Below are 27089 nucleotides of genomic sequence, written 5' to 3' on the forward strand. Positions count from 1 at the left end.
GCAGTCACTAAGTCTAAAAGTTTCAAATTAAAATGCTGAAATCTAGTTTCAACAAAATGCTTGCACTTTGCAGGAACTGTAACATAATAGCAAGTATTGGTTACACTATGTACTAGGATGGGCACACACATCTATGTAGCTGAAAATTCCAAAACATAATGAAATATTGGTTGTAATTAACGAGAGAGTGGATTGCTAAGGTTCTGTGGCATGCCTTCAGATGTTTGAGTGCACATTCCTTCCATACACTCAGCTCTGATGAAGTTCATGAGTCCTTCATGCAGGGAGACTGTGGGAGGAGAACATATGAGCAGCGAAACCTACTGGTTTTCTGGAAAACGTGTTGTTTTTTTTTTTAATTTTCTGAGAGAAAGGGCAATTTTCATACTATATTTGTTTCATTTCACGTGTCCCTAGCAGATTTTCCTCTATCAGTTCCAAGAACAATTGCAAGGAAACATTTGTGACTGTGAATTTTTAGAGAAACTGAATCTACAACTTCTTAAATATGTTTAAGCTGTTTTATTTTCATTCTTCAGCAGCTATACAAATTGTGTATAGCCTGTCATTTTTTTCAGTAGTTGTTCTTTTTCCCCTAAGAGAACATGATTCTCATGGCTCAGCAAGGCACTTTCAATTTTTACCTACCTCATTTTTCTCAAAAACAAATTACTCAGGAGTTGGACTCCATGATCCTTGTGGGTACCTTCCACCTAGGGATATTTCATGATTCTGTGAGTATTTTAGCTATTTTGTTTTCGGGAAATGTTCCATTTAGTTCTTGAGTATAGACTGTAATTGGATGAATTTTTTTTTTTTTAATTTATTTTTTAGTAGAGAAGCAGGATGTGGCAGTGCATTTTTTTTTTTTTTTCTAGAAATAAACATTTATTGGGAAATAATGAATTGAACTATCACACAATTCTGACACTAGTCTTTTTTTTCTATCTGAATTTGAATAACTGTCACATTTAACTAATACTGTTCAAACGGATGTCACCACGTGTAAACGATGACACCATTTACAACAGATGCCCAAATCTTCCCAAAGAAAAAAAATAAAGCAAACAGTGATGATGAGTAATATTTTCTTAGATTTCAAGTTTATATTAAGTACTACAATGTCTTATCTGGAAACATTATCAGAGGAGTTAGGATTAAATTGATCCAAACCAACTGTGCAGTGCTTATTTCTAAAAGATAAATAGCACTGAAAGGTGAAGTTTGAGTTGATAATTTCATTTAAAATGAATTCAATCCGTATTTATTTGTCTAGATCAAAAGCATGTTAAGGACATAGCAGCTGATAAGCCAGTCACGATACAGATCAGAGTAGTACAGATTGTCTTGGGAAGGCAAGGGGAGTCATGTCTCACCAGCTTTTCTCCTCCTTCTTTGCTCCTCTCCTTGGCCTTCATCTGGGAAAGGACACAGTGGGCAAGAGATAGAAGCAGCAAGACTGTGCATTCCACAAAAGAAGCAAGACTAGTTTTATGTGAAATATAACTTGGCTACCATCTACATATGGTACTAGCATTCACTACTGCATGGAATTGCAGTAATATTGTGGTACTGACCTAACTCCTGTCACTAATAGGGAGCAATGATGAAATGAAATTACCACTTTAAAAACTGTGGAAAACTTAAGAATGAGAGGAGAATTAAAAAAAAATAGTACGTAAGGCAGTGGCTGGCCATTCTATATGGACAAATTACATTAAATAGATAGTATTCTAACTAAGGTAAATATAAGGCTAAGATTTGCAGTTGTGAGTTAGTGTTTGTGGTCAGCTTGAGACTATTCAGGAAATACTGATCGCTCTTTCTGTGATTCCTAAGCACTTTTTCGCTTAAAAATTAACCTTAGCTTTAAAATTAAACCCTTATACCAAAGAGTCATTTTTATAAATGTCCTTTAATGCTTAGCATCTTAACATCTCAATGCAAAAGCAACAAAGCATGAGTCCGTGGCTATTCTGAAACACTTTTTATAGTCTACGTGATTATAAGGCTTTGTAGGTCAAACTACGATAAATAGACATACATCATATAGAAGGCAATGATGTTCCCTGTCTAAAACAATTATGGCACTTAATTCTTTTTAAAGAGAACATAACTGAAAAGCATTCTTTCTTTTTATTTTTTTTCCCTTCACATGTGAGCACTCAGACTCTTTCAAAACAGAACTGAAACTGTGGTTGTTACAGGTGATTACATTTTTGACAAATTGTGACTGCTGTACTCCTATCATTCCTGGTGTGCTATTGTTATTTTTGTTTTTTCAAACAACTCACAAAGATGGCCTAACTTCAGAAAAAAAAAAAAATTCCTAATGGAATCCATTCTGCCCAGAAGGTGTTCTTTTTAACAAATGGGAAACATCACTAAATTTAACTCCAAGTTTGAGCAATGGAAAGCAACATAGATGATGTCAGACATTACAAATATTATTTGTACTTGCTAGTTTACTTCAAGGGAAATTATGAGAATGACATCATAATGATGACTAATTTTTATTAGTGTTTTCTCCCAGAAACTCTGGATTTACAGTTATATATATATTTAAGAAACAACACAAACAAAAAATCCAGCTTTTAAAATACTGTACCTGTTACTCTTTTCTAACACTTTGAGATTTTCTTATTTGTAACAGATATTAATATTTTAAAATCCCATTGATGCTCTCAGCTCTTATTCTAGTCATTTGACTTTTTTTTTTTTTTTTTTTTTTGTCCAAAAGAAAAGAATTTGTGTTATTTAATGCTCATAAAAGATAGGAAATGACCACATCTTTGTCTAAATTAATTGCTGCTTAGGTTGGCCCATGAACCTATAAACTCTGCTGACACAGTTGTAGCCAAATTTTTCGACAACAATCTCTTACTATGGAAATGAATTATGCTGATGAAGGGGTGATGACCAGCCTAGGAATAGCAATCTGTTCCTTCAGTCAGCAAAGGCAAATCACAGGATGCCAGAGCTTTAGAGACACACAAAATGCACAAAACCAGTATAAGTCTATTTTCCAGCAAGAATGCAGAAAGAAAACAGAATGCAGAATTCCACGGACTACTGGGTTATTTTGCTGAGGATCACTTGGCAACAACTACTTTATCAGCTCTAGCTCCAAAGGGCTGTGTAGGTATTTTACATGATCTTCAAAGCTGGAGACAGCAGTAGTCATGGAGACCCAACAGAACGTTATCTGGCACAGCAATGTAAGGAACATCATTTTCCTAGCCCAAATGAAGGACATCCCTACAGAAATATTATCAGAGTCATCAATGAACGTCAGTACATAATGATTCAAGTGACTCCATAAATAAAGTCTAGTGGGCAGCTCAGTAACACAAAGACCATCTCCTGTGAAGAATTCCCCCCCCGATTTTATGAACTTCCCGCCATCTGAACTGCATTCTTGAGTACTTTACAAAGGACAAGATTAGGCCATAATACCAGGTAGAGACAAATCTCGATGACAGTATCTGTCTTCATTCCATAGCCTTATTAGTATACCAAAACTAATGTCCCATTCAGCAACATATTCACAGCTGACCTCAGAGGAAATGGTTTATCAAAGTGCTTATGACCGAGCATGTTAATAGGGCTTGCATATACGGGGACCTTTGTGTATCTAAGAAAACTTGCTTTCATGGGAAATAATATTTACGACGTCTAAGGTTGAGAATATGACTGTGATGGCTGAGATCAAACACAACTGGTATAGCAGCTGTTGTAATTTAAGAAATTGTTCCCTCTCGGTGTTCTCTTTTGCCTTAACTTGGCTGAGCGATTCTGTAGCTGGTGCAACTTCATTTCAGAGCAAAGTGAGTAAAGCTCGGCAAATAACTAAGGGGTGGTACCTCTACACAGCACTACAAATTTCTGCCCCCAGGGAGCCCAGAAACAAGTTAGGTAAATTATATGCATTTGAGCTCAAAGACATCCTGAAACAAGAGATAGCGTCAGTGGCATAATTCATTACAATACTGAAAGTCAGTCAGTTCTGAGATTGATTTGCAGAGCTCTTCTAAAGAGTTACCACTGTGTAAGGAATGTGTGCAACAAAGAATGCTGCCCTAATGAACTCCACTGGCAAATGATTCTCAGGATAAAAATGAATAAATTATCTGTAATAGATGATAAACAGCTAATAATTACATCACACATATCACATCAATTAATACAGATATGTTTTTTAAACCTTTTATATTTGACTTATACTAGAGCATTCTATTTTATCAAGGATTCAAAGGGATTAGACTTTAATTTGTTACTGTAGTATACTATACCTTTAAATTGTTGATGTATAAGTTGTATAAATAGAAACACTATAAATCTCTTTAAAAAATGTACTATAATTTTTTTGTGTATGACCTTTAAGTAACAGCAGTCTGTTGCATAACTCTGCAGGGGAAGTCACATGGTGGAAACCTCATATTTCCTTAAATTTATGGTTGTTTCTTGGTGGTCTAAAAGTCTTTTTTTTTTTTTTTTCTTAAGTTCCTTTTCAAAGTTGTAATCTTAGTAAATTGTTTAATGTTTGGTCTAATGCGGGTCAGTGTAAGTTCTTATTTAGATTTATAATAGGAAATATATAACGTCAGATACCAATGAAGCCTGGCTAATAAAGTCAGGGATACCAGTGTTATGTTTCATTATAATGATGTGAAGATAATGCCTTTAGCTGCATAACCACCACATTAGCTACAGACCATAAAGAAATCTTTATGAAATCACAGGGTCAGATTGATTAAGAGAAAAATCTCAATTTTGTCCAGTCATTTTTCCCTCTCAATCAGAAGCATTTTTTTATCATTAAGATCCCTCATCACCATTGTGTCAGATCTCATTTACTGACATCAAAAGTCACGTAAACTCTAAAGAATCAGCTGCCACAGAGTATCCAGCACTAGAAAAAAAGTCTGCAGAGTTCATGCACGTGCCTAAAAACTTGCTGAGTTTGGGCCTTACGAAATAAAATTTTGTATTAGGGTAATTATCATTTCCATCATATAGAGGAAATTTACTCTTTCCTACTCCAAAGGAGACTGAACTGCGTTATCAGCCTCCACAGAAAAAGTCTGCTTCAATTTCAAATATGCAAGTCCTATATAAGTCCTATGAACAAGAGGAAGAAATTATTAGTGGTTTTCCACCTCCACCAAAATCCTCAGGAAAACAGGAATTTACAGCGCTTGGCAGAATAAAAATTAAATCCCACTCAGAAATGTAAATATTTAAAATACATCGTACAACCATAATTTAATGGGTTATTTAAAAACACCAGCACATGCATGAAATGCATAACTTTCAAACCCCTTTCTCCCCAGCATTGGAAATGAATAAGAATGTTAAAGAATAGAATAGGCATAAGAATGTTAACAAATTCTATTATGTAATAAAATAAGTGCCTTTGAGTAGTTCTAACACAGTTTACTTCAGTCTTACAATGTGCAAATCAAGCATGTGTTTTCATCTGTTTGTGTTCCCCTTTCGGGACTACAAGAAAGACTCCTATTTGACAAGAATTTAGAATATAGGGACAAGCAGCTCTGTGTTCACCTAAATGCTGGATGCAAGTGTATGTTTATATACGTATGTACTGAGTGTGTGTATAAGCGTAAACAACTCGGAAAAGTCAAGCCTTGCACACACATAAGTTCTCACCTGAGAGGCAGACGTGCACATGTTCCACAGTAGATGCAAATGAAAGCAATGCTTTGTGTACAGCCTAGCAAAGTTTGAACTAATACAACACAATTCTATAATGAAGCTTCAGCTTCAGAGGTACTAATGATACATTTCCAAAGAACAAGGAATGGATTTACGAATGAGGCTTGTATTCACAGCTGGTAGGCACTGAACTCAGCCCCATCCATCTGCTTGAACTTGCAGCTGTTGATAGACTCTGCAATGGGCTGCTGTTCATGCCTCTAGTTTGCTTGCTTCTTTAGGTGGCCTGTGCCAACGTGACCATAATCATCAGTCAAAGATATGCAGTGGTACATCATTACTATATGAGCACCATTTTAATTTATGAACTTTGATCATACTGTCTGGAGATCTTAGGTGCTGCACAGGGCCAGTACATATTAAGAATTGATGGAAAATAAAATATTCAAACTGGCCAATTCAATTTTCCTTCTTTTTTTGCATTGTGCCTTCTTGGTGAGCACTGAAACAATTAATACATCTTAGATGAATGTCTACAGCAGTGTTCATCAGTGATAAGAATAATTCTGTTCAGGTATGTCAAAAATCTGATGAAAAACAAATGAAGACCCAAGAAACAATAACAGTTTGCTGTCATCATATGAGCATGGCTCAGTTAAGGAACAGGGAATCTGTATAATATGTGCCTTTGAGTCTGGAACAGGGTTAATCCAGGATCTTGACAGACATGAAAGACATGAAAACCTTTTATCTTCCAAATAATGTTCTTTAAAAAGAGCATTTAGAGGCTGGACTTAGAGAAAGGATGATATTGCTACAAGCCAGTCTGGAGAAGAAGTCAAATGTGCATCAAAAAGAATCTGGAACTTTTTCCTGTCCATGCACAACATTCATTAGCCACACAAATAACTGAAAAATCAGCATTGCTGGGGCTTTCACAAGTAGATGAGGGTGTCAAGGGAGAGGCAAAAATCCATCCCGCAGGCAGTGAGTCTCAGGAACCTCAGAATGCTGGCAATGGCTTCATTAGAAACCAGAGCGCTTTCCTATGCCAAGAACAGACACTAAAATCTCAGACAGTTAATGCAAGTACAGGATAGAGAGGAGTGAGAATATTCTGAGATTTTGAAAACATACTCTCACCAAGTGTGAACTGAAAGGTTCTCAGGATGGGCCAAATGAAATATTCCATTTCAGTGTTGACATTCTTTTAGCTAAAACTAATTTCTAAACTGAAAACAACCCAACAAAATTATCCAAATCCCAATTTTACAAATATCAGAACTGGATGTTTCAACAATCTCAAAGCTATTTTATTTTTTCCCCCTAATATATAATGTGTCACAAGCAAATCTCCCTTTCTATCAGGGAACACCGTGGCTTAGACAAACCAGCATTTTCAAATACAGCTGTTGCTCAGAAGGCTCCTGGGCACTTACAATGAAAACATTTTTCATGATAATTTACTGGTTGTCTTAGGACAACTGAATTCTGAAGTTCTATGTCTGCATCAGCTATTGACGCACACAGACATATTCCTCTAATTATTCCATATGCATGCAATGCCTCACCCTATTTCATTTTTATAACTGTGCATGCTTAACGCATTCCTTTTCTGCAATGTCCAAAACTATCTTCGCATTCTCAACAAGAAACATATTTCTCATTCACACATCTTGGGCCAAACCCAGATGGTATTAGTTTCCTACAAGGGTATTTCCTGTATGTCTGAATTGTCAACACGGCTGTGGATTGCCATCATTCTCCTCTCATGTACAGATTTTAGTCATGAAGAGCAAACCGTATATCCTCCACCACCCTGGTTTTTCCATTTGGCACACTTCACAAAAATATTCATGTCTAGCTTCAAATTATTAATATTTTTTCACAACGTTGAGAGGTACAGACAAGATCTATATGAGTGATTCACAAAATTACTTGATTATTTTAGCTTCCTCTGGTGCTCACAAAATGTTAGTGAAAAGATTTGGATTGCTTTGGATTTATTTACTCCTTGTTTTCATGTAGCTGGCAAACTACAGGTATTTCTAAGACTTATTGAAAGAACTCAAATTATTTGATTATTTGAGTCAGTATTTAAAGCCCAACTTGTTGCTCAACAGCAACAATTCAGGCAAGATGTGTGACAGATAGCCTTTCTGCCCTCTGCCTGGCAGCACGGCTCCTGAGGTACTGCTAGGCCAGTAGGTTTGGCAAAATACCAATGAGAAATATGCTCAGACAGTACCAAAGAAATCAAACATTTTTTTTCCTTGCAGCTCCATTCAGTGCTTTTTCAGAAATACAAAGGTGCTTTCACTTAAGTAACTTTTTGACCCTGGTATAAAACATGATGTACATGTTTGAAAAAAGATGCAGTAATATCACTTTTTTTGTTTGGTTTGCTTTTCGCCTGGCTTTCTATTGGGGCTCCAACAAGTGAAGTCCTTAAATGTCCAACAGTTTGATTTCAGGCAACAAATACTCTTAAAATGTACTTCCACGTGGAAGCTTAAGACTCAGTTGCAGATGCTGGACTTCTGCATTTCTTCTCTGTTTGCATTTGTGCCAGAAACATGAGATTGTTCACTGTTTGAAACAATGGAATGAACAAAGAACACAGGTATAAACAATTCCAAAAGTGAAATAAATAGACATTATATAGTTCTCCAGTCTTCATACATACAGTAGATCTGTTGTATGTCTTACCGTAAAATGTTGAAGAATACTTATAGAGTTTCTAAGAACACAGATTCTGATTTTTCACATTATGTTTTGTGTAATCATCTACTCAGAAAACCAGTAACATATGCAACCAGCACTTGCTTAGAAGATATGACACATCATTACCAAAACTATGCTGAATGCTGATGCTAAATATAGGCTGAAATGTGCTTTTTCATGCATTCAGATTTCAGCAGTCCAAAAGTTCTTCAGATGTTAGGGAACAGAATAGCATTTCGTTTATCTATAGAATTTGCACGCACATTCTTTGCCAACTAAGGTGATGTTCCCATTTTTGTAACAACAGAAAAGCCTCACACTACTGGTGGCTCTGCCTTAAGAGAACCCCAGACAAAAGGATAGGTGTATGATAAGCAAAAATTACATTTAACCTTCCATGTGCTTTTGTCTCTGGGCCAAGCTTTTAAAGCCCCTAAATTTTTCTCTTTCAAATTCTGTCACGTTTCCCTACTAAAAACCCTTTACATCATTCTATTTTTCAGTTTCTAAAAATAAGAAGGTCAGAGAATTTTAAAATGTCTTGCAGAAAATACATGGGTCACTCCAAAAGTAATGCTGCCTGTTTATTTCTGTGGAAACTACGACAGATACAAGGAACGCAGCAACACACTGTTTGACGCAGCAACTCTGCAGTCACCAAACCCTCTTTTCCAGCATAGCCACTGCCATGAGCTATGCGTTTTGGCCACCAGTGAGCAAGAGCCTGCGTGCTGCTGCACTTGTAAACATCTGCACCAGTGGAGGTGACCCTCTGTCACTGTCGCCTCTGCTGAAGTGCACCACGCACCGCCTCGCTGTGCTCACGTCCGCTGTCTGGTCTCCAGAAATGTTCAGCAAGTATCAGCGATGTCAGTGGCTGCCATTTTATCCACAAGGAGCAATTCAGTGACACACCTTTGCTACGTCCCCACTTCCACGTCAGACGCCTTTTGTCAGAGTGCCCCTCTGCTGCCCTCTGTCCCGCAGCATCAACATGGAGCGGAATGTTGGCGGCACGGGTCAACCTCTGCTGCCATTCCACCAACATACATCTCTGACATCGCGTCCAACATAAGGAAAACGGAGGCATTAGTTTCAGAGCAGCCCTCGTGCTTACATACAGAAACACGTTCAGCAGTTATTTTTCAGAGGCGCTGCCATTTCATGATACCAATATATCTGTTATTTCCTTTAGTGCACTGAGTGTTACATGGGAATACTTAACTAATATCACTAACGCTAAGCAGTTCCTTTAAAGTGAATCCTATTTTAAGCACGATCCTGAATTAAATAACCTTATTAATAATTCCTTTTAGTAAGCAAAACCAGACCTATCAATTTATTTTCAGTACTCTCTGTGGCTTCACAGGAAACAACATCGGTAGAAGATTCAGAGTTTTCCTTTAAAACTGATTTCAGAAGTCACTCATGAAACATTGGTGTGAAGGTTCAAGCTCTACTGTCAAACCACCAAGATAATAAAATGGGAGGCACAATTTTGAAGCAGCTCTCATATCTCATAATTTTTTTAAACATAGTTTCAGAGCGTAAAGGCAGAAATCTGCTAAAGAGATAACCTTCAATACCTTTATGTTTTACAGTGAAAATTAATATCAGTTTGATAAGCCACAGAAATCACTCTTCTCTTAAATCAACTCATAAGGACCGGTTGTTAATTTGAGGTTATGTTACAAACATGAGTGACTGCTATAGTAAAGCTTTGTGAACAAAACACAATGGGGCGGATGAAAAGAAGTGCTTCTAGTCCTACGTTACAGTCTAGCAATAGGTGCATTCCTCAAGATGGGCTTTTCTTCCCCTCTTCTCTTTTTTCCTTCAGCAAGATGCAGACTGCTAACAACTTACTTCTAGCCATCTCTGAGCAAGTTTTAATACCCATTAGCATACACGCAACAGCAAAGATATTTGCAGCTTTTCAATACAGAATCATAGAATCACCAAGGCTGGAAAAGATTTCTAAGATCATCCAGTCCAACTGTAAATATGGGTATGGTTTGATGCTTTCTACTGCTGACCCACAGTATTTAAATACGGATCTCATATGAGTGCAACATTCCCCTTACAATTTGAAAAAGTACAGTTCACTACCAAGAGCCAAAGGAGAAAAGCATAACTGTTTGCAACACAGAGTAATGCCATCAGGGCATCTTTGCATTTGCATCTCTCTTTTTTGCAACTAGTTATTTTTAATGCCTACAATTAGACAGATCAACATTTCTGGTTTTAATTTAATGCAGAGGGTATGATAATTACTGTTATTCTGTTCTGAATTATATCCCTAAATTTCCATATAAAGTGGTCTCGGTAAAACAGCATGAATTTGTTTTCAATTATCAGAGTATAGAATTTGTTGTAGGTTGGTTCATTTTACATAAGCACTGTCAAATTTGCTATGTGTCACCATACATCCTTTATCTCTCCCTCAGCACAAGAAGTCTTGCAACTTATGTTGAAGTGCTGCAGGCTTTTTTGTGGATACTCTCTAGGCTTACTTTAGCAACCCAAGGTGTTCTTCACACCACACGAAGATTTTATTTCATGGCACATATCTATCTTCTTTAGCAATGACAAAAGCAGCATTGATTTGCTGAAATGTCATGCCATCTAAAAGCATCTTCCCTCTTGAATTATAGTTTTTAAGGTTTTTTGGCAATTCTCTGTCATTAGACCCTGTGTTTTAAACAAGAAGAAAGCTTTTATGAAATACACTACTGAAAAATAAAGTTATCTTGTAGATACGTAGTCAGACATGAGAACATGAGAAAACTCAAATAGCAGTCTGAGAGCATCTTGGTCAAATAAGAGTGGTGGTAGAACAGTAATTCACTAAAATTAATTTGTGTTCCTCATGTCCAGGGAAAAATAATATTTGATGGTATTAAAATAGGGCCTAAGTGGAAAAAAAAAAAATGATAACATCACTCTTGATTGAAAGAGGAAGTCACAGCTTTGGTGAATGAAAAACAGATTATTCATCACTTGCCACTGTGTCATATATTTGTGAAAGTTTATGTAATGTAGTTCTGTTTTCTGAACCCATTTGATTGAACTACCCACTGAAAATGAGTGAGTGGTAAAAACTGCCTTTACCAACAGAAGTGACATGAAAGGTGGGTAAAACCTAGAAGACACAGAAGAAAGGAGAAAAAACACAGATGTCATCAAGTCCATTCTCCCCGCTAGTGACAGATTTTCATGGTCAGTGAATTTCTTAACACTTACTGCACTCTTGTCCACTTGAAGGGAGCTTTATCACTTTCCTAGAAGGCTGGTTCTACAACACAATAGGCCTCAAACCAATGAAGCTAAAAAGCTGACAGAGGAAGGATACTGAAGAAGAAAAGTATAGGACATGAGACTTGCAAAATAAATAAATAAATAATGGCCAGAAAATGGAGGAATGCCAGGGAAATCACAAGAACTATTCTTACTTTTTACCTTCCCTTAGTGGCCTCCACTGGTGAACCACTCACTGAATTGCTGGTGGAATGTAAAGCTTCCTTGAAAATAAATCCAGCTGGGGACATAGGTGGAATCACCACCTGTGTTCCCAGAGGATGAATGCTGCTTACAGCTCAAGAGGCCTCTGCGGTGCAGGAAAGTGTGTAATTCACACCTTCTTGAGCCAGCCTTACTGAATGCAATAATCATCTGGTCTTTATTTGAATCTCCCTCTTCCGGGACTGATTTCCACTGTCTTCTGTTATTCCAATTCTCCTAAAGTAGTACAGTACATAAAGTTTCCCAGTCCAGATGCAGACCTCACATGGGCTCATGGCCACCTCCTTGCAAGCACACTCACAGTCATATGTCACTCTGCCCAAAACCTCTCAATTATTGGCTGGCTTTTGGCAGCCTCAAAGCTTTTAGCTGCTTCTAACCAACAATTGGGAGAGCTGTCAAAGCAGAATTCTTGTCTTCCTAGAAGACTGTGAAGGAGGCAAGCTGCGGGTTTGTGTTGGGATAGTATCTGCATTTATAAGTTTCGTATATTCTTTAGGAGAACGGGAAGAAAGAATTGTGTTATCAGGAGATGGGGATTTTCATTTGGATTAAATTAAAGACTTGCCCAGCAGTACAGCAAAATCTGGAGTTGAGGAATTAAAAAAATAAGCACAGAGGACTAAAACTAGAAATGAAAGGTCTTGCATTTAGTGGCTGGCTTCTTCAAAAGACTGTGGATCAAGGTCGTGCCAAAATTTTATTGCTGCTGCCACAGAATTAAGAAGAAAATTAGGAATTAAGTTCTAAGTTCCAGTGCTACCTTTAGATCTTAAGCCGCTTTTACTTACTTCTGTTCAAGTCGTGGCCACTCCAGAGTTCTTCTTTTGCTGAAAAAAACTATCCTGCATAATGTAACAGTATGCATAATTCCTGTAAATATGTACTTTTCCACACTTTCAGAAAAGCCTCACTCAAAATCCATGCAGAACTGTTCTTACATGTTATTATCTTACTTTCTTTTGATAGGTCTTATTTTCAGACCTGCTGAGCTCTAAAGAAGTGGGACTTCAATATTTTATTGCAGAGTTCAGTTTTCCTTAGGAAAAAAAAAAAAAAAAAGGATCATTTTAATGTCACTGCAGACAAATGAAGCATTTTTTATGAAAGGTGCACTTTGGCCATCAGTGTTTTTCAGCCAAATCCTGTCCTGAAAGTAACTGAACAAAAACCAGCTCTAACTTCAGTAGGATTTGTGCTTAAGTAGGAGTATTGCCCTGCACATACTTTTCCTGTTTACATATGAATGTAAATTTTTGGTTAATTCAGTAAAAATACCCATAGAAATATATATATATATATATACGCAAACTTTAGATAACTGCAAAGCCCATTATAAATGAGTGGGGGGGAAAAAAAAAACACGTTTGCAGCTCAACAGGAAAAAGGAAATGCTTTGGAGATAGGGTCCAGCATATACACTATACTCAACCATTACATCAGTGTAATTATTTTTCCCTAAGGTAAATGTCTTATGTTACAAATTCTTCCCTTGCCAGAGGCCTCAGGCCCCACAGATGTTCAGATAGCAAAGCAGTCAAGTTTTCAACACCCAAGAGGTCTATGGAAGTTCCATTTCTATACCATACCTACAGCCCAATCAGTTTCTGCTCTTCTCCTTGTCCCCTTTCACCTGTCAGAGGGAACTCCTCCTCGTGCTTCTTAAAACAGTTGATACAGCTGTGGAAAACAAAGAAGGTGTGCCCTTGCAGCAGACAGCAGACCTTTTCCTGGTTTTTACTTCTGCTGTTGTCAAATTTCCATCCTGTGTTGGAGCCAAATTTCCAAAACATGTCATTTAAGCAAACACTTGCCTCTCAGAAAAACACTTAACATTGATCTTCTGCCCTACAGTAAGATCCCATCAAAGAAGGTTCAAATAAGCAGAGATTCTGTCAGGATCTCCTAATCAGAAATTTCTATTTGAAGAGCTCATATGGTACTGTCTGATAAGATATTCAGTGACCTCTTCCCAAAGCCCTTAATAAATAAAACTCCTTAATATCAAACATACGGTAATGCATACAAGTTATGGTATTTTCTACATAGGAAAGAAGGTAAAAGCAGTCAAGTTACCATGTATTGGTCTTATAATAGTAAATGACAAGAAATGATATTAAGACATTACAGTTAATATTTTACATCACAAATCACAACCGTGATATATACATTTTAAGCACTTTCTAAAAGGTACTACAAATCCTTTTTTTTTTTTTTTAAAGTTGCTAATCAGAGCTAAAATAAAAGTGGGATTGTCCAATCGAAAAAGCTCTTAAGTACAAATACCAGAAATATTAATGAGTGAGTGACTTCTGAAATCAGTTTTAAAGGAAAACTCTGAATCTTCTACCGATGTTGTTTCCTGTGAAGCCACAGAGAGTACTGAAAATAAATTGATAGGTCTGGTTTTGCTTACTAAAAGGAATTATTAGTAAGGTTACTTAATTCAGGATCGTGCTTAAAATAGGATTCACTTTAAAGGAACTGCTTAGTGTTAGTGATATTAGTTAAGTATTCCCACGTAACACTCAGTGCACTAAAGGAAATAACAGATATATTGGTATCACGAAATGGCAGCGCCTCTGAAAAATAACTGCTGTACGTGTTTCTGTATGTAAGCATGAGGGCTGCTCTGAAACCAATGCCTCCGTTTTCCTTATGTTGGACGCGATGTCAGAGATGGATGTTGGTGGAACGGCAGCAGAGGTTGACCCGTGCCGCCAACATTCCGCTCCATGTTGTTGCTGCGGGACAGAGGGCAGCAGAGGGGCACTCTGACAAAAGGCTTCTGACGTGGAAGTGGGTACATAGCAAAGGTGTGTCACTGAATTGCTCCTTGTGGATAAAATGGCAGCCACTGACATCTCTGATACTTGCTGAACATTTCTGGAGACCAGACAGCGGACGTGAGCACAGCGAGGCGGTGCGTGGTGCACTTCAGCAGAGGCGACAGTGACAGAGGGTCACCTCCACTGGTGCAGATGTTTACAAGTGCAGCAGCACGCAGGCTCTTGTTCACTGGTGGCCAAAACGCATAGCATGTGGCAGTGGCTATGCTGGAAAAGAGGGTTTGGTGACTGCAGAGTTGCTGCGTCAAACAGTGTGTTGCTGCGTTCCTTGTATCTGTCGTAGTTTCCACAGAAATAAACAGGCAGCATTACTTTCGGAGTGACCTACATATAACATACAACACTGGTACATAATATCACTGCTTCCTAGTAAAATATTCTTTTAGAGCAAACATAATTTATCTAAGCAACCATTTGAAAATGAAAAGAAACATTTAAAGTGAAAGGCACGCAATTAATCTTTACCCAGCTTTGTACTGACTTATGATAATGTAATTCTGATAAAAATAATTGTAGTCCTAAATTAGAACAAACTGTTTTTTAAAGGTAAGCTTTTTTATTTCACATAACTCTTTAGTTGAAATTTAAAATCTGGCCTTAAAGAAAATCAGTGCTGAAATAAACGTAGCATTCATGCAAAATGTGCAATTACCATGAATTGAAGAGTGTACAAGGTGAAAAGCTGCATGGGCGGACATCGGAAGTGTGAGCTTCCAGGTTTAGGTATGATAGAGATTGTACATTGGCCCTAGTCCACAGCATGTTCAGATAATTAATCCTCAGTGCAGCCAATCATCATTCTTTGTCCTGAACAGATATCCAACGGAATGAGGTTTGTCTCATTCTTCTCACCTTCTTTGCACAACTGGCAACTCTTAACGATTATTCCTTTAAACAGTGTTGTGCAGAACAATCTAAGCTAGTATGTCGTACACAGCTAGATGGTGCTGGCTTCATCTAAGGGGAAATTTGAAAAGAAAAAAATGTCAAGAAGGTAAGAGGCCAAAACTTCGGTGATTTCATTGGAAATGATAGGCAAGCCTATTATTTCCAGTGATAAAGCCGAAAGTACATATGAACAATGGTTTTCCAAACTCAGAAAGCGTAAGTATGGAAAAACTCAACTAAATTTCTAACTGACTGTGTCATCTAATGGATCGCTGCTGCACTGATTTCAATATCTTTCCAACCTTCTGATCAACGCAAGAGTAAATTGACTTTTTAGAGTACGGTGGAAATGGCTTACTTCGAAAAACAAAAAGCAGCATGATTTTTCAGGAAACAATAGATGCACTGCAGATACAAAGTAAGTAATACATTGCAGTCAAGTAGAATAACGTAAAACTGCAATTAATTAAATAGCAATTAATTAATACTGGCCTGATCCTATGAATGCAACTTGCTGTACGTAGTACCTCAGAAGTCCTGTGTTTCAATCATTTGTCATGTTCTTACTTCATGGGTACTTCATTAAAAGCTCTTAATTCAATTTTCACCTGTTTGCTATTTCAACAACTTCACTTTCATGCTGAGACTGCTCACTGAGTGCTAAGTAAAATCTTCAGCATAGTAACAGAATGATCTTCTCTAACTAATACTTCCAATAACTCACCTTGAATGGCAGGCCTAGTGTGAATCATTGACATTCCTGGGCCCTTAAATGAGTTGCACTCCACTCTCAGGAGATAAAATAGGAATGTCTTTGTCTGGGCACAACAGATAGATTCACTCATTAGGAATCTTTGCAATATGCCTTACTGTTCCCAAAGCAACTGATTTGACTCTATTTACTACAGAATTCATCAGAGCAGTTTGGTCAAAACTCTCAGAAACTCATGCAATAACACCTACAATCAGTTCAGACTCAGCTGCAGAATTATTTTTGGCTTGTAAAGGAGAAAGAGCTAGATTACCAATCCCTTCGTCCACAGTGACAGCATCTGATAGGCTCCAACAAGACTATCAAATCTAACCTGTTGGATAACCCCCAAATCTAAATTTTTTCAAGCAAACAAATTAGCAAATTTTGTCTGTCTCTAAATTAGGAGGATTCAAATTTCATTGCACAAATCATTTTCTATGGAAATAACTTGACCTATTTACGTCTCCATTTCTGAATCAGGTTTCTCTTTGGTTGTGATTAAAAAGGAAGGATGGCAATTGCATCAAATTAAAATAAGTTAAACTGTGCACTTTCCCAATTAGGGCTTTGGTGAGACATCTTTCCTTAGGAAGACAGGCTCATCCATCACTCCGAACTGCAAATACATTTAAAAAGCTTCATTCTCTGTCCTAACTTAAAATTACTTATCATGGTTGTGGTACAGTTGCAAAATGTTGTCTGCTTCTGAGTACAGCCAGGGTGCTTGAATCTACAACAGAACCACTGGTTTTGAAAGGCTGACAAACCCCGAGTGAAATTCCAAAACAACTATCAGCTTCTGAATAACCACATCTCTGAACTGAATTTGAACTGCTAATTAAATATTCTGTTTATTTCTATGCATCAGCTTTACTTCTCAGAACTACCTCTGGAGAAACAAATGAAGTTAAAGTTTTATTCTTAATTTATACAACTAAAATGTTAGTCGTAGTAACATTACATGCTTTTTTAGAAGCCAGAGGAGAAAATTGCCTTCTATTTAAATACACAGTGTTTTTGCATTGTCACAGTGCATTACATGGATTTGATGTTTAACATAGAACTGTACTAATCTTCGTGGCAAACGTAATAACAAAAGAAAGTTGTTTGGAGATTTTTTTCTATTTTTATTTTAAAAAATAACTAAAACCTTTCCATTGAAGGACCACATGTAAAAACTATGGTTTCTCTCTACGGAGACCGAGGCTGCTTATTACCTACAGTATACTAGCTATGATGAACAGACCACCATAGTTGTGACAACTGATGTTGCTGCCTCCAGGGTAAAACAAAGGTTTACATATTACACAAGCAATTTAACTGTTTTCTAAACATATTGCCAAGACAGTGGGAGCTGGCAGCAAGCACTGTGTTTTAGGTTTTGGATACTTGGATTAGAACCGACTGCTGATTATAGACCTTTTTATTTGTCCCCTCCGAATTACAAGCAACCTAGTAACCCAGCAAAGAATCCTTCACAGCACTTAAACTTGTCTTCATGGCTTCCCAAAGATTACGTACACAAATCACTCCACAAAAATGGTGCAAGAGACTTGTGCATAGATAACTACATGAGACAATTGTCTTGTTCTAACTTAAAGAGTTCCCCAAAGTGAAATGTTTTATAATCCTTTTTGTGCAGTAGTCAGGAAAGAAATAAAAGAGTTTGGGCAAAGATTATCCACAAGAAAGAAACTTTTTTTTGGGTTCCAGCTGCAACACAATAAAGAACATAATTAACTTCACAATTCTTTGTGTTTTTCATTTGACTGCAGGGAGGAGATGAAAGAGGACTGTTAAGCCTTGCATTCCATCCCAATTACAAGAAAAATGGAAAGCTGTATGTGTCTTATACCACCAACCAAGAACGGTGGGCTATTGGACCTCATGATCACATCCTTAGGGTGGTAGAATACACAGTATCCAGGTATCAGTAGAAGTCTAAAATTCACAAATTCTCTATTTACCAGCAACCTTCCTCATTTTAGTATACCCTGCTTCTAAACTGAACTACCAGATTTACAAAGCATATACTTGGGCACTTGCAGAAAATTTATTGCTGATATTTATTTCAAACAGTAGTTTTGGAACCCCCGTCAGTATACTGATTTATTCATTTTAAGCCTCTTTCTTTTTATTTGTTCTGTCATTTTTAAATTATATTTATTTCCTACTTGTGTATGGGAAGCAAAATAATTTTTTGAGAATGCTGGAAAATTGCAATTTCTCAGAAATTATTGTTTGACATTTTTATGCCAAGTTACAACATCCTCATCTTAAAGTATGATTTGAATGACTCACATTTATTTTTAAAATGAAAGCCAATGATAGTGAGCTGTGAAAACTCTTTTCATATCTTTGCACTGCAGGAAAAATCCACAACAAGTTGATATAAGAACAGCAAGAGTGTTTTTAGAAGTAGCAGAACTACATCGAAAACATCTAGGAGGGCAGCTTCTGTTTGGCCCCGACGGCTTCTTATACGTTTTCCTTGGAGATGGCATGATTACTCTCGACGATATGGAAGAAATGGATGGTTTAAGGTACAAAAGCTACCAAGGGATAGACTTCGGAGTCACACTCAAAAATGACTAACAGTTGTCAGCAAAATCCTATTCATGCTTTCTTAATTATAGCACCTCACTATTTTCAGCACCTGAATTAAGCAGTTAATTTTCAGAACAATCTGGGTACTTAGAGGCACGTTGTAGGTGCTTGCTATCAAACCCTGTAAATATTGGAGTCCTCAATAGCATATCTAATTCTATTTAAACATAACTCAGACATATTTTTCTCCAGACTATTATTCTACAAACAAATCAGCTTTATTGAGCACATGTTCCAACAGACACATACCAGAGTCAATAACAACACTGTATCGCTTAGGAAAATGTCTAGAGAATTTATTTAGCAACAGTGCTTTGGTTCCGCTTACACAGTTTTCTCTAACAGCTTTGACCCTGTGTCACTGTGCTATAGAATCACTTGGTTGAGCTGGCAGTTACTCTGCCATGAGCAGGGACATCTTTAACAAGATAAGGTTGCCCAAAGCCTCATCCTATGTTAGAGCTGCAAAATGTTGGCACAAAGTTTGCTTTAATTTAGACAAAGACTGCTCTTGAGTCTTCACAGACCTAAAAGGAGTTGCTCTACTCAAAGGCCTCTTTGGCTCCATGGAATAACAGGTATTCCTGACCTTTACAGAGAGGATATGCTTAACAAGAGAGCAATGCTTGTGCTTTGTTTTAAATTAATATAGAACATGGGAGAGATTGAAACAGATGCTGTGATACAGAAAGTTGTTTTTGTTACTAAGTTGCTACTCAGCAAAGTGGTCAGAAGAGTTACACTGTAGCCATAACAGTGAGACATATTAACCAAAATGGGTCCTCGATGAGTTCTGCTATAGTTCTTAAGACTCACCCATGCTGTAAAACCAAACCAGATGTGATTATTAAGTAAAGTAGGTGGTTTCTTTTACTGGCTTGTTGAAGTATTACATGCAAAATACTTTTAAAAACCAATTATTTTATCCTCCAACTTTCTCAGTGATTTTACAGGTTCTGTGTTACGCCTCGATGTAAATACTGACCTGTGCAGTGTCCCTTATTCCATACCACGGAGCAACCCACATTTTAATAGCACAAACCAACCTCCTGAAATTTTTGCACATGGACTCCACAATCCAGGCCGGTAAGCATGTCACAATTACAAATGGAATTAACCCAGAGCAGAGCAGGTACTGTTTTCAGCCAGAAATGTTGTATGTAATCTGCTAGAAAAATTTGCATAATAAAGGCAATCACGAGCTTTTTAACTGCAACTTCTCCATGTGCACATATATGTCACACTTGTAAACAACTGTACATTGACAAAAGCAATGGAGAGAATGTACAGCTCTTGAAAGTCAAGACCGAAATGACAGAAACAAAGTACTGGCACGTTTTCGTTTTTTTCTCCTCTATGTTTCCTTTTTCTATGAAACAAGAGAACTTAAAGCCGAGAGCTGGGAAAACATGGCTGGGATTGGAATCTGAGAAATTAGAACAGTAGAATCTTGACCGAGAAAGAAAAAGGCATAGAAAAAAAATTGAGAACATCTGGTGAAATCTAAACAACAACAAGGAGGAAAGCAACACTTTAACTAAACAACACATAATTCAGCCAATTAGGTGGGGGTAGTACTTAAGTGACATTTAAAGGCACCGTTTGATAAAAAATGAGAAATTCAAGTTGTTCCGATACGGAGTAAATTCTTGGACTTCTAAGCGGTCAAAAATTTCTCACCTAGCTTGGCTAAAGCAATGTTCATCTCCAGTGACACTGAGCAGAGCACATTCCATCACTAGGTAAAGGTAGAGATTTGCTCCCCATGGTGCAGGCACGGGAAAGATATTATCTCTCGTGTACAGATCTGACGCACCTCTCAGATATTTTGGCTCACAAAACGCCCCTCACAGGAGTAGACGCAACAAAGAGTAATCCTTCAAAATGTGATGCTTCATGCTGTTGTTAGAGAATTACACATTAAGAGTCTGTATATCTCATGGATTTTCTTCTATTTTTTGTTTTAAGATGTGCTGTGGATCACCACCCTGCAGATGTAAACATCAATTTAACTATACTTTGCTCAGATTCAAACGGAAAGAACAGATCTTCTGCAAGAATCTTACAGATAATAAAGGGTAAAGACTATGGTAAGTTCCATCCAGGGTAAAGCTAACCAAAGTGGGAGGCTGCATCCAGGGTAAAGCTAATTGAAACAGGAGGCTCCTGTGACTATGGAATAATAAAAGGAAAGCAGAAAACAAAAGATTAAGGATGGTAAAGCCATAATAGGTAACTTACTGCATTGACTGCATTGCAGGTAACCTACAGAAGATGTAACTGAAGTACAAGAAGATTAAAGATGAAAGACAAAACAGTGACTGCAAATAAGATTTGGGAAACATGCCAGCTGTCAGTCACTCAAAGATCTCATTGTAGTTGCAAATGACAGCTTATAAGGAAAAGATTTTGGAATATCACGAAGTGATGAAAATGTATATTAGTCATTCACAAATAACCTTGTAAGGTACAGAATGGAAACCTCATGTAATGTGCTTCCTATAATGGAAAAAATGAGAAAGACAACAACAGACTAAAACCAAACAGGGAAATGACTGAGCTCTGTGTTTAAATGTTACTAAAAATGAACAACTTACTTAGAGAAATGCACTGTGGTACTACTTCATAATAAAAGATTAGTTCAGATTGCAATAGGATAAACACACTCAATTAGTAACTTAAAATTTTAGAGTGTTTTATGTGCTCTCTGAATCAGTATGATTGCCTCGCACAACTTGGATGTTTAACTCTGATACCAAGATCATTTGCTAGGTCAGGTGAGCCAGAAGAGTTAATCTGAGCTATCATCTGTCTTGTTTAACCATTTAGCAGTTCCTAATTCGTGGTGGTAAAGGTGATAAATTTTAAGCGTGTATAAGCATCAAGAACCAACCTATTTCCTGGAACAGAACTTTTTCAAGTTTTATTCACCTCCCCAGTAAAACAGTTGTGCTGACTAGTATCATAGTCCCAATGTGTAATGCAATTGTTCCACTTCAGTTACCGCATGTATTTTCTGTGTGCATTTTATGAAAGCCAAACCAAAGAGCAGTATTTGGTAAACCACGGCTCCAATGGAATTTTGACTGCATCTTTATTGCAGAGTAAACTAAGCAATATTGTGTCTATCCACAACATCTTGCCTATTTTAATACGAGGCTGTGGGTCAACTGCTTAAATAAAAAATGCTCCTCATCCTTTTGTCCAACACAGAATTTCAGCTCTTACTCTTGTAGAACAATCTAGGAAATTCCTTTTTCAAAGACTTGCAGAGAGCACTCCAACTAAAAACAAAGTTCCTCTGAAACAAAAAGTTCTGTCAGCTGTGGCTTAATTTAAAATTACGCAGTTGGCATTTCAATTTGAGCCTACATTTACCTTAAGCAATATCTGAATGCATAGGCACATTAACATTGAACTGTTATCCAAGATATTACCTCATGTGACTAAATTGCAGCTTTGTAAAAAAAAAAAAAAGAAAGAAAGGAAGAAAAAAGTGTAGGCACTACAACTATAATAGCAGCACAAAAAATTACCATAAAAAGCTACATCCAGCAATATTACTGTTTTATGGCACACAACACACATAACGTATTCAAATGTGATTTGAAAGAGTTTCTTAAACCACTGAATGGCTTTGAAAACAAGTTCTGCTGAAAATCACTGGAATTTGTGCTCTTGGGTTCTGGTGAAGCATAAGCCCCCTTTTCAGTGAAGGGAGTTTAATTGTATTCCTGAAGTTCAAGAGATCTATTCTGTAGACTGTATGGACACATAAAAGTTAATAGCAGTAATCACATTAACTTAAATGGAAGTCTGACCTAATCCCGGTATAGTTTTATTCTCTTGGCCTGTGCACATGGAAGAAGGTAATTATAGTGTCTCCTACCTAAATTCCTCATTAACTGTTTCACAAACAGCTTTCGTTGCAATTTTCTGATCTTCCTAATGCTTCATTTCCAGCGATACATCTTGCATTTTCAGGATCATTTAAAGGGAATTAATTTCATTCTGAAAGTAATAACCCTATTCATAAATGTGAATCAAAACATGAAACTGCATATGATCTAACACTGTGGTAGTTCCTTTTTAGAAAGCGAGCCTTCACTTTTAGAATTCAAACCATTCAGCAGCGGAGCCCTGGTCGGTGGATTTGTCTATCGAGGTTGCCAGTCTGAAAGGCTCTATGGAAGTTACGTATTTGGAGACCGCAATGGGTAAGTTTCTTATAATTTCAGCCTTAATCATAATATATACACGAGGTATATTTTGTTGTGAGCTTCCTGTATGAAACAACAGCAAGACTTTTTATACTGTGTCACTTTGCCAAAGTAGCAGCGTGATGATGTAGATTAAATTCCAGATTCAGAATCAAGCAGCAGGACATTCTAATGAAGGGTAACATAAGTAACATTTCTAATCCTTGGAATAATATACAGACAAAGAAACTAACTTCACACTTTACATTCATCCTTTACTTTATAGTGCAAGTAAATGTTAATCATGGAATGGAATCATGGAATAGTTTGGCAAACTGATCTAACTGATAAGGCAAACTTTCTGGGTTTTATGGCAACATTGAGGGAGCAAAATGAATGCTTTTTAATTGCAAGAGTACAGTTTTCCCATGCCAAATAGGTCAGCGTTCACAAATGATTAGATACAGTGCAGCAAAACCTAATCTTGTGATGTTTGAATGACAGGAAGGGAAATGCTACGCTTTTTAGGCATCTGAAAAATAACAGGCAGGAAATAAGATGATGAATTATATAGATCTACCTAAGGAGCTACTTCCTGAACGTGCTTACTTATTTATCTGGACAGTGAAAATTCTATACTCAGAACGTAATATAACAATTTGCCTTCTGTGTTTTTGAATACAGAAATTTTTTAACGCTGCAACAGAATCCTGCAACTAAACAGTGGCAAGAGAAACCCCTCTGTCTTGGCAACAGCGGATCATGTAGAGGTTTCTTTTCAGGCCCTGTCTTGGGATTTGGTGAAGATGAACTAGGTAAATAGGAAAAAAAGAAAGGTTTTTAAATTGTAAGTCCTGTAAGTATGCTAGCTAAACCATTTGAAACCATAGTAAACGTTCCAAAAGAAGAAATCTGAAGGCTGGTTTCCCTTTGCCAAAGCTGTCTACACTGCTGTTTCATCCACACCTTACCAGCTGTGTAAGAAGAGCTGTTAAGAGAAAGGGTCAAAGGTTCTTATTTTCTCTCACATTCTGTGAACTCTGTCACTCTCTCTGACACAAGTCATATGCTTGTTTTTATTTCCAGTGTTACAGATGGGCAGAGGAGATCTGCATGAGCAGATGGATCCTCATTTTTAATACTTAAGTCCCCCGTCGTATATTTTTTACCAATTACTACAATATGAAAAAAATATGTAATGATTTAAATTTTCAGATAGCAATGATTCTGTAGTGTATTTCAGCTAGAAGTGTTTTCTCCAAAATATCTTTAACCTCATTGTGTATATGTAGCTAGATCACAAGTGTTTGACATCTCAAGAAATGAAAACTAATTAATGTATTGATTTCTTTAACAGGCGAGATTTACATATTATCAAACAGTAAAAGCATGACACAGACTCACAATGGAAAACTCTACAAGATCATTGACCCAAAAAGGTGAGCATTGCACTGCACTAGTCCCTAAGATTATTCTCCCCTTCAACAGTTTAAAAAACAAAATAAAAATGTACTTCTTCCCGTGTAGCAGCACTGTACAATACTCACATTAAGTAAGAAGGAATATTTTTAGTGCAGAGGTTTCTTATAAGCAAATGTAACATCACCAGCAAGCAGGATAAATTCACCGAAATAATCACTCTCATAGAAGGTGACTGTCAGAACAGTAGAAGTAGAAACGCCTCTGATTTTTACTCTTTAACATCATGTTAAGTGCTGACAACTTCCCCAATTAAGATTCACATTTTTTGGATATTTTCATAGAAGTTTAGACATATTTAAAATGGAACCATATGGATCAGCACAAGTAAAAGATGCTGCTGGTAGTTCTGAAGCCAAAGGACTTGTAGGTGCTACAAAGGTTATACAGTGCCTACGGAAGGCAGAATACTAGAATTCCTCCCAAGGCAACTGCTGCCTTGCCTGCCACTGCACTGTGACAGTGCACAAATAGAGCTGGCTCAAAAGGTTAGTACCGATTGACAATATCTGCTCTGTATACTGGAAAGGTACTGCAGAGATCATAAGCTCAGTAATTTCACCAGTTACTACCCTGACAGTTCCAGTTTCACTTCCTCACAATTTCAGTTTTGCTACCAGATCTGAGGGACAAATTCAGTCTTTCCCAGACATCTCTGCTGTTGTCTAGAAGACGCTACAGACTGAGAAGAATACAGAGGGCCCAGTCCTCAGGGGCTGTATTCCGTTACTGCTTACTAGTTTTCAAGTTCCTTCTATGTCCCTACATTCACCCATATCTCACTGGGAAGGTTTGGAGCACAAAAGAGAATCCAATGAAAGAAAACTTACATCCCTGGACAATGTGACAAAAACACACTCAAGTCACCAGCATTCATTTCATCTGCTGTTTCCAAGAGGCTCATGAATCCCACCCAAATTATTTATAAGATTCAAAATTAATATAATTGGTACAGTTACTTAGTCTAATTTACCAGCTATAAAACTAGAATACACGAAAATTACCAAACCAGAGTTTCTTGGGATGTGATTACTTTCAAGTACTTTGCAAAGCAGCTACAGCTACGAGAATGCCAGGGAATCAGGAAAGATTGCAAAAAGCTAGCTAGTCCCCTATGCAGCCCCAGCAGCAATAAGAGAAGGTGACAAGCACTTACTCTGACTGGTGAAAAACCATTTCCTTAGTGATGGATCTTGCTGCTCCGTGACGCCAAGTCCATGGCAGGAAAAGCCACATCCATTCTGCAAAGCATCAAAAATTAACACACAAAATGAAAGGGCCAACAGAAATCAAGTCTGTCATACTGATTACTTTTAACTCATCATCCCCACAAGAACAACCTACATTATTATCCATTTATCAGTTCATTACCTACTTCAGCACGTTTACCCTTGAGCATCACCTACAGGCAGACATCCATTTTTTATTTTGATGTTGACTGTATGAGAGATTCATTTATTTTTTTGCTGGAATTTAAACTCAAAAAACTGTTATTAAGACAACACGTAAAATTGATAAGAAATTCATGACACTGGGTACACAATGTACTTACTACTTGAGTTTCACTGCTTTTTAATTATGCTACCCAAATCCATGGCACTAGCTTGGAAGCAGATGTTACTGCAGTCTGTCAGTCAAGGCTATTATGGATGTTTTATTTATGCTTTCTGGTATTAAAAATATTTTTTTAGAACAAAACTTGCTATTCTTATTGGGATTGTTTAGACTGATGGTGTATGGTTTTAAGTGAATTTTACACCCTAAATCCACTATTAGTATCTAATTACATGGGGCTGCCTTGTTTGACCTCGGCTTTTTGTTCTCGTTACCTCTTCCAGTAGGGTGGTCTTCAGCTGACATACCTGAAAGGCCAGACCTCCCATTGCTGCACTCACGTTTGGCTGTTTTCACGTATGGAAAACGGTCAAGACTGTGTTTGGTTACTGGTGAAAGTAACCAGAAAACTATAAAATACTTTTGTAAATTGGCATGCGTTTGAGATTAAACAGACTATGGCAAGGGGATGTAGAGTTTGGTAACGCTTTTTAGAGACATGGACAGTTTTCATTCAAGCAAAGTTTTGAGTTTGGCTGGGTTTTTCTCATTTCATTCCTACTGCTGGTTTTTAAGTGAAAGATGGTCAATTTCTTTCACTCAAGAGCACTGCAGGTCTATTTACCGCATCACACAAATTCCATAATACACTTCTCAACAATTTAGAAATTCCACGGCTTTAGCAAATGCTTATGTAAAGCCCTATTAATTAATATTAATACATTAATTGTCAACCACAGGTAATATTTTTTGCATATTGCCATTTTGCTGTTCTATTTAATGCCTTCCTCAAGATACATACCATACAAATACATCAAATAAAAGTGCACAGTCTAG

General features: G+C 37.2%; 2 protein-coding genes across 6 annotated transcripts in view; one reads left to right on the forward strand and one right to left on the reverse strand.

Moving 5' to 3' along the window:
- LOC125692016 (hedgehog interacting protein) overlaps positions 1-27089 on the forward strand; it is a 68980-nt gene that overhangs the window by 32106 nt on the left and 9785 nt on the right. For both annotated transcript variants that reach the window (XM_048942047.1, XM_048942049.1), the window contains exons 5-11: positions 18189-18340; positions 18783-18956; positions 19963-20106; positions 20989-21110; positions 23114-23237; positions 23904-24034; positions 24577-24658. In XM_048942047.1, the coding sequence (XP_048798004.1) occupies positions 18189-18340; positions 18783-18956; positions 19963-20106; positions 20989-21110; positions 23114-23237; positions 23904-24034; positions 24577-24658 (929 nt within the window). The remainder of the gene's footprint in view (positions 1-18188; positions 18341-18782; positions 18957-19962; positions 20107-20988; positions 21111-23113; positions 23238-23903; positions 24035-24576; positions 24659-27089) is intronic.
- The window catches only part of ANAPC10 (anaphase promoting complex subunit 10), a 156949-nt gene that overhangs the window by 30092 nt on the left and 99768 nt on the right, over positions 1-27089 (reverse strand). For 3 of the 4 annotated variants that reach the window (XM_048942069.1, XM_048942068.1, XM_048942063.1), the window contains exon 5: positions 25855-25939. In XM_048942069.1, the coding sequence (XP_048798026.1) occupies positions 25855-25939 (85 nt within the window). Of the gene's footprint in view, positions 1-15693; positions 15729-25854; positions 25940-27089 lie in introns of those variants that run through there. The other variant, XM_048942071.1, reaches the window with a different exon arrangement.

The sequence above is a fragment of the Lagopus muta genome, chromosome 4 (genome assembly GCF_023343835.1).
Source record: "Lagopus muta isolate bLagMut1 chromosome 4, bLagMut1 primary, whole genome shotgun sequence".
NCBI classification, from domain to species: Eukaryota; Metazoa; Chordata; class Aves; order Galliformes; family Phasianidae; genus Lagopus; species Lagopus muta.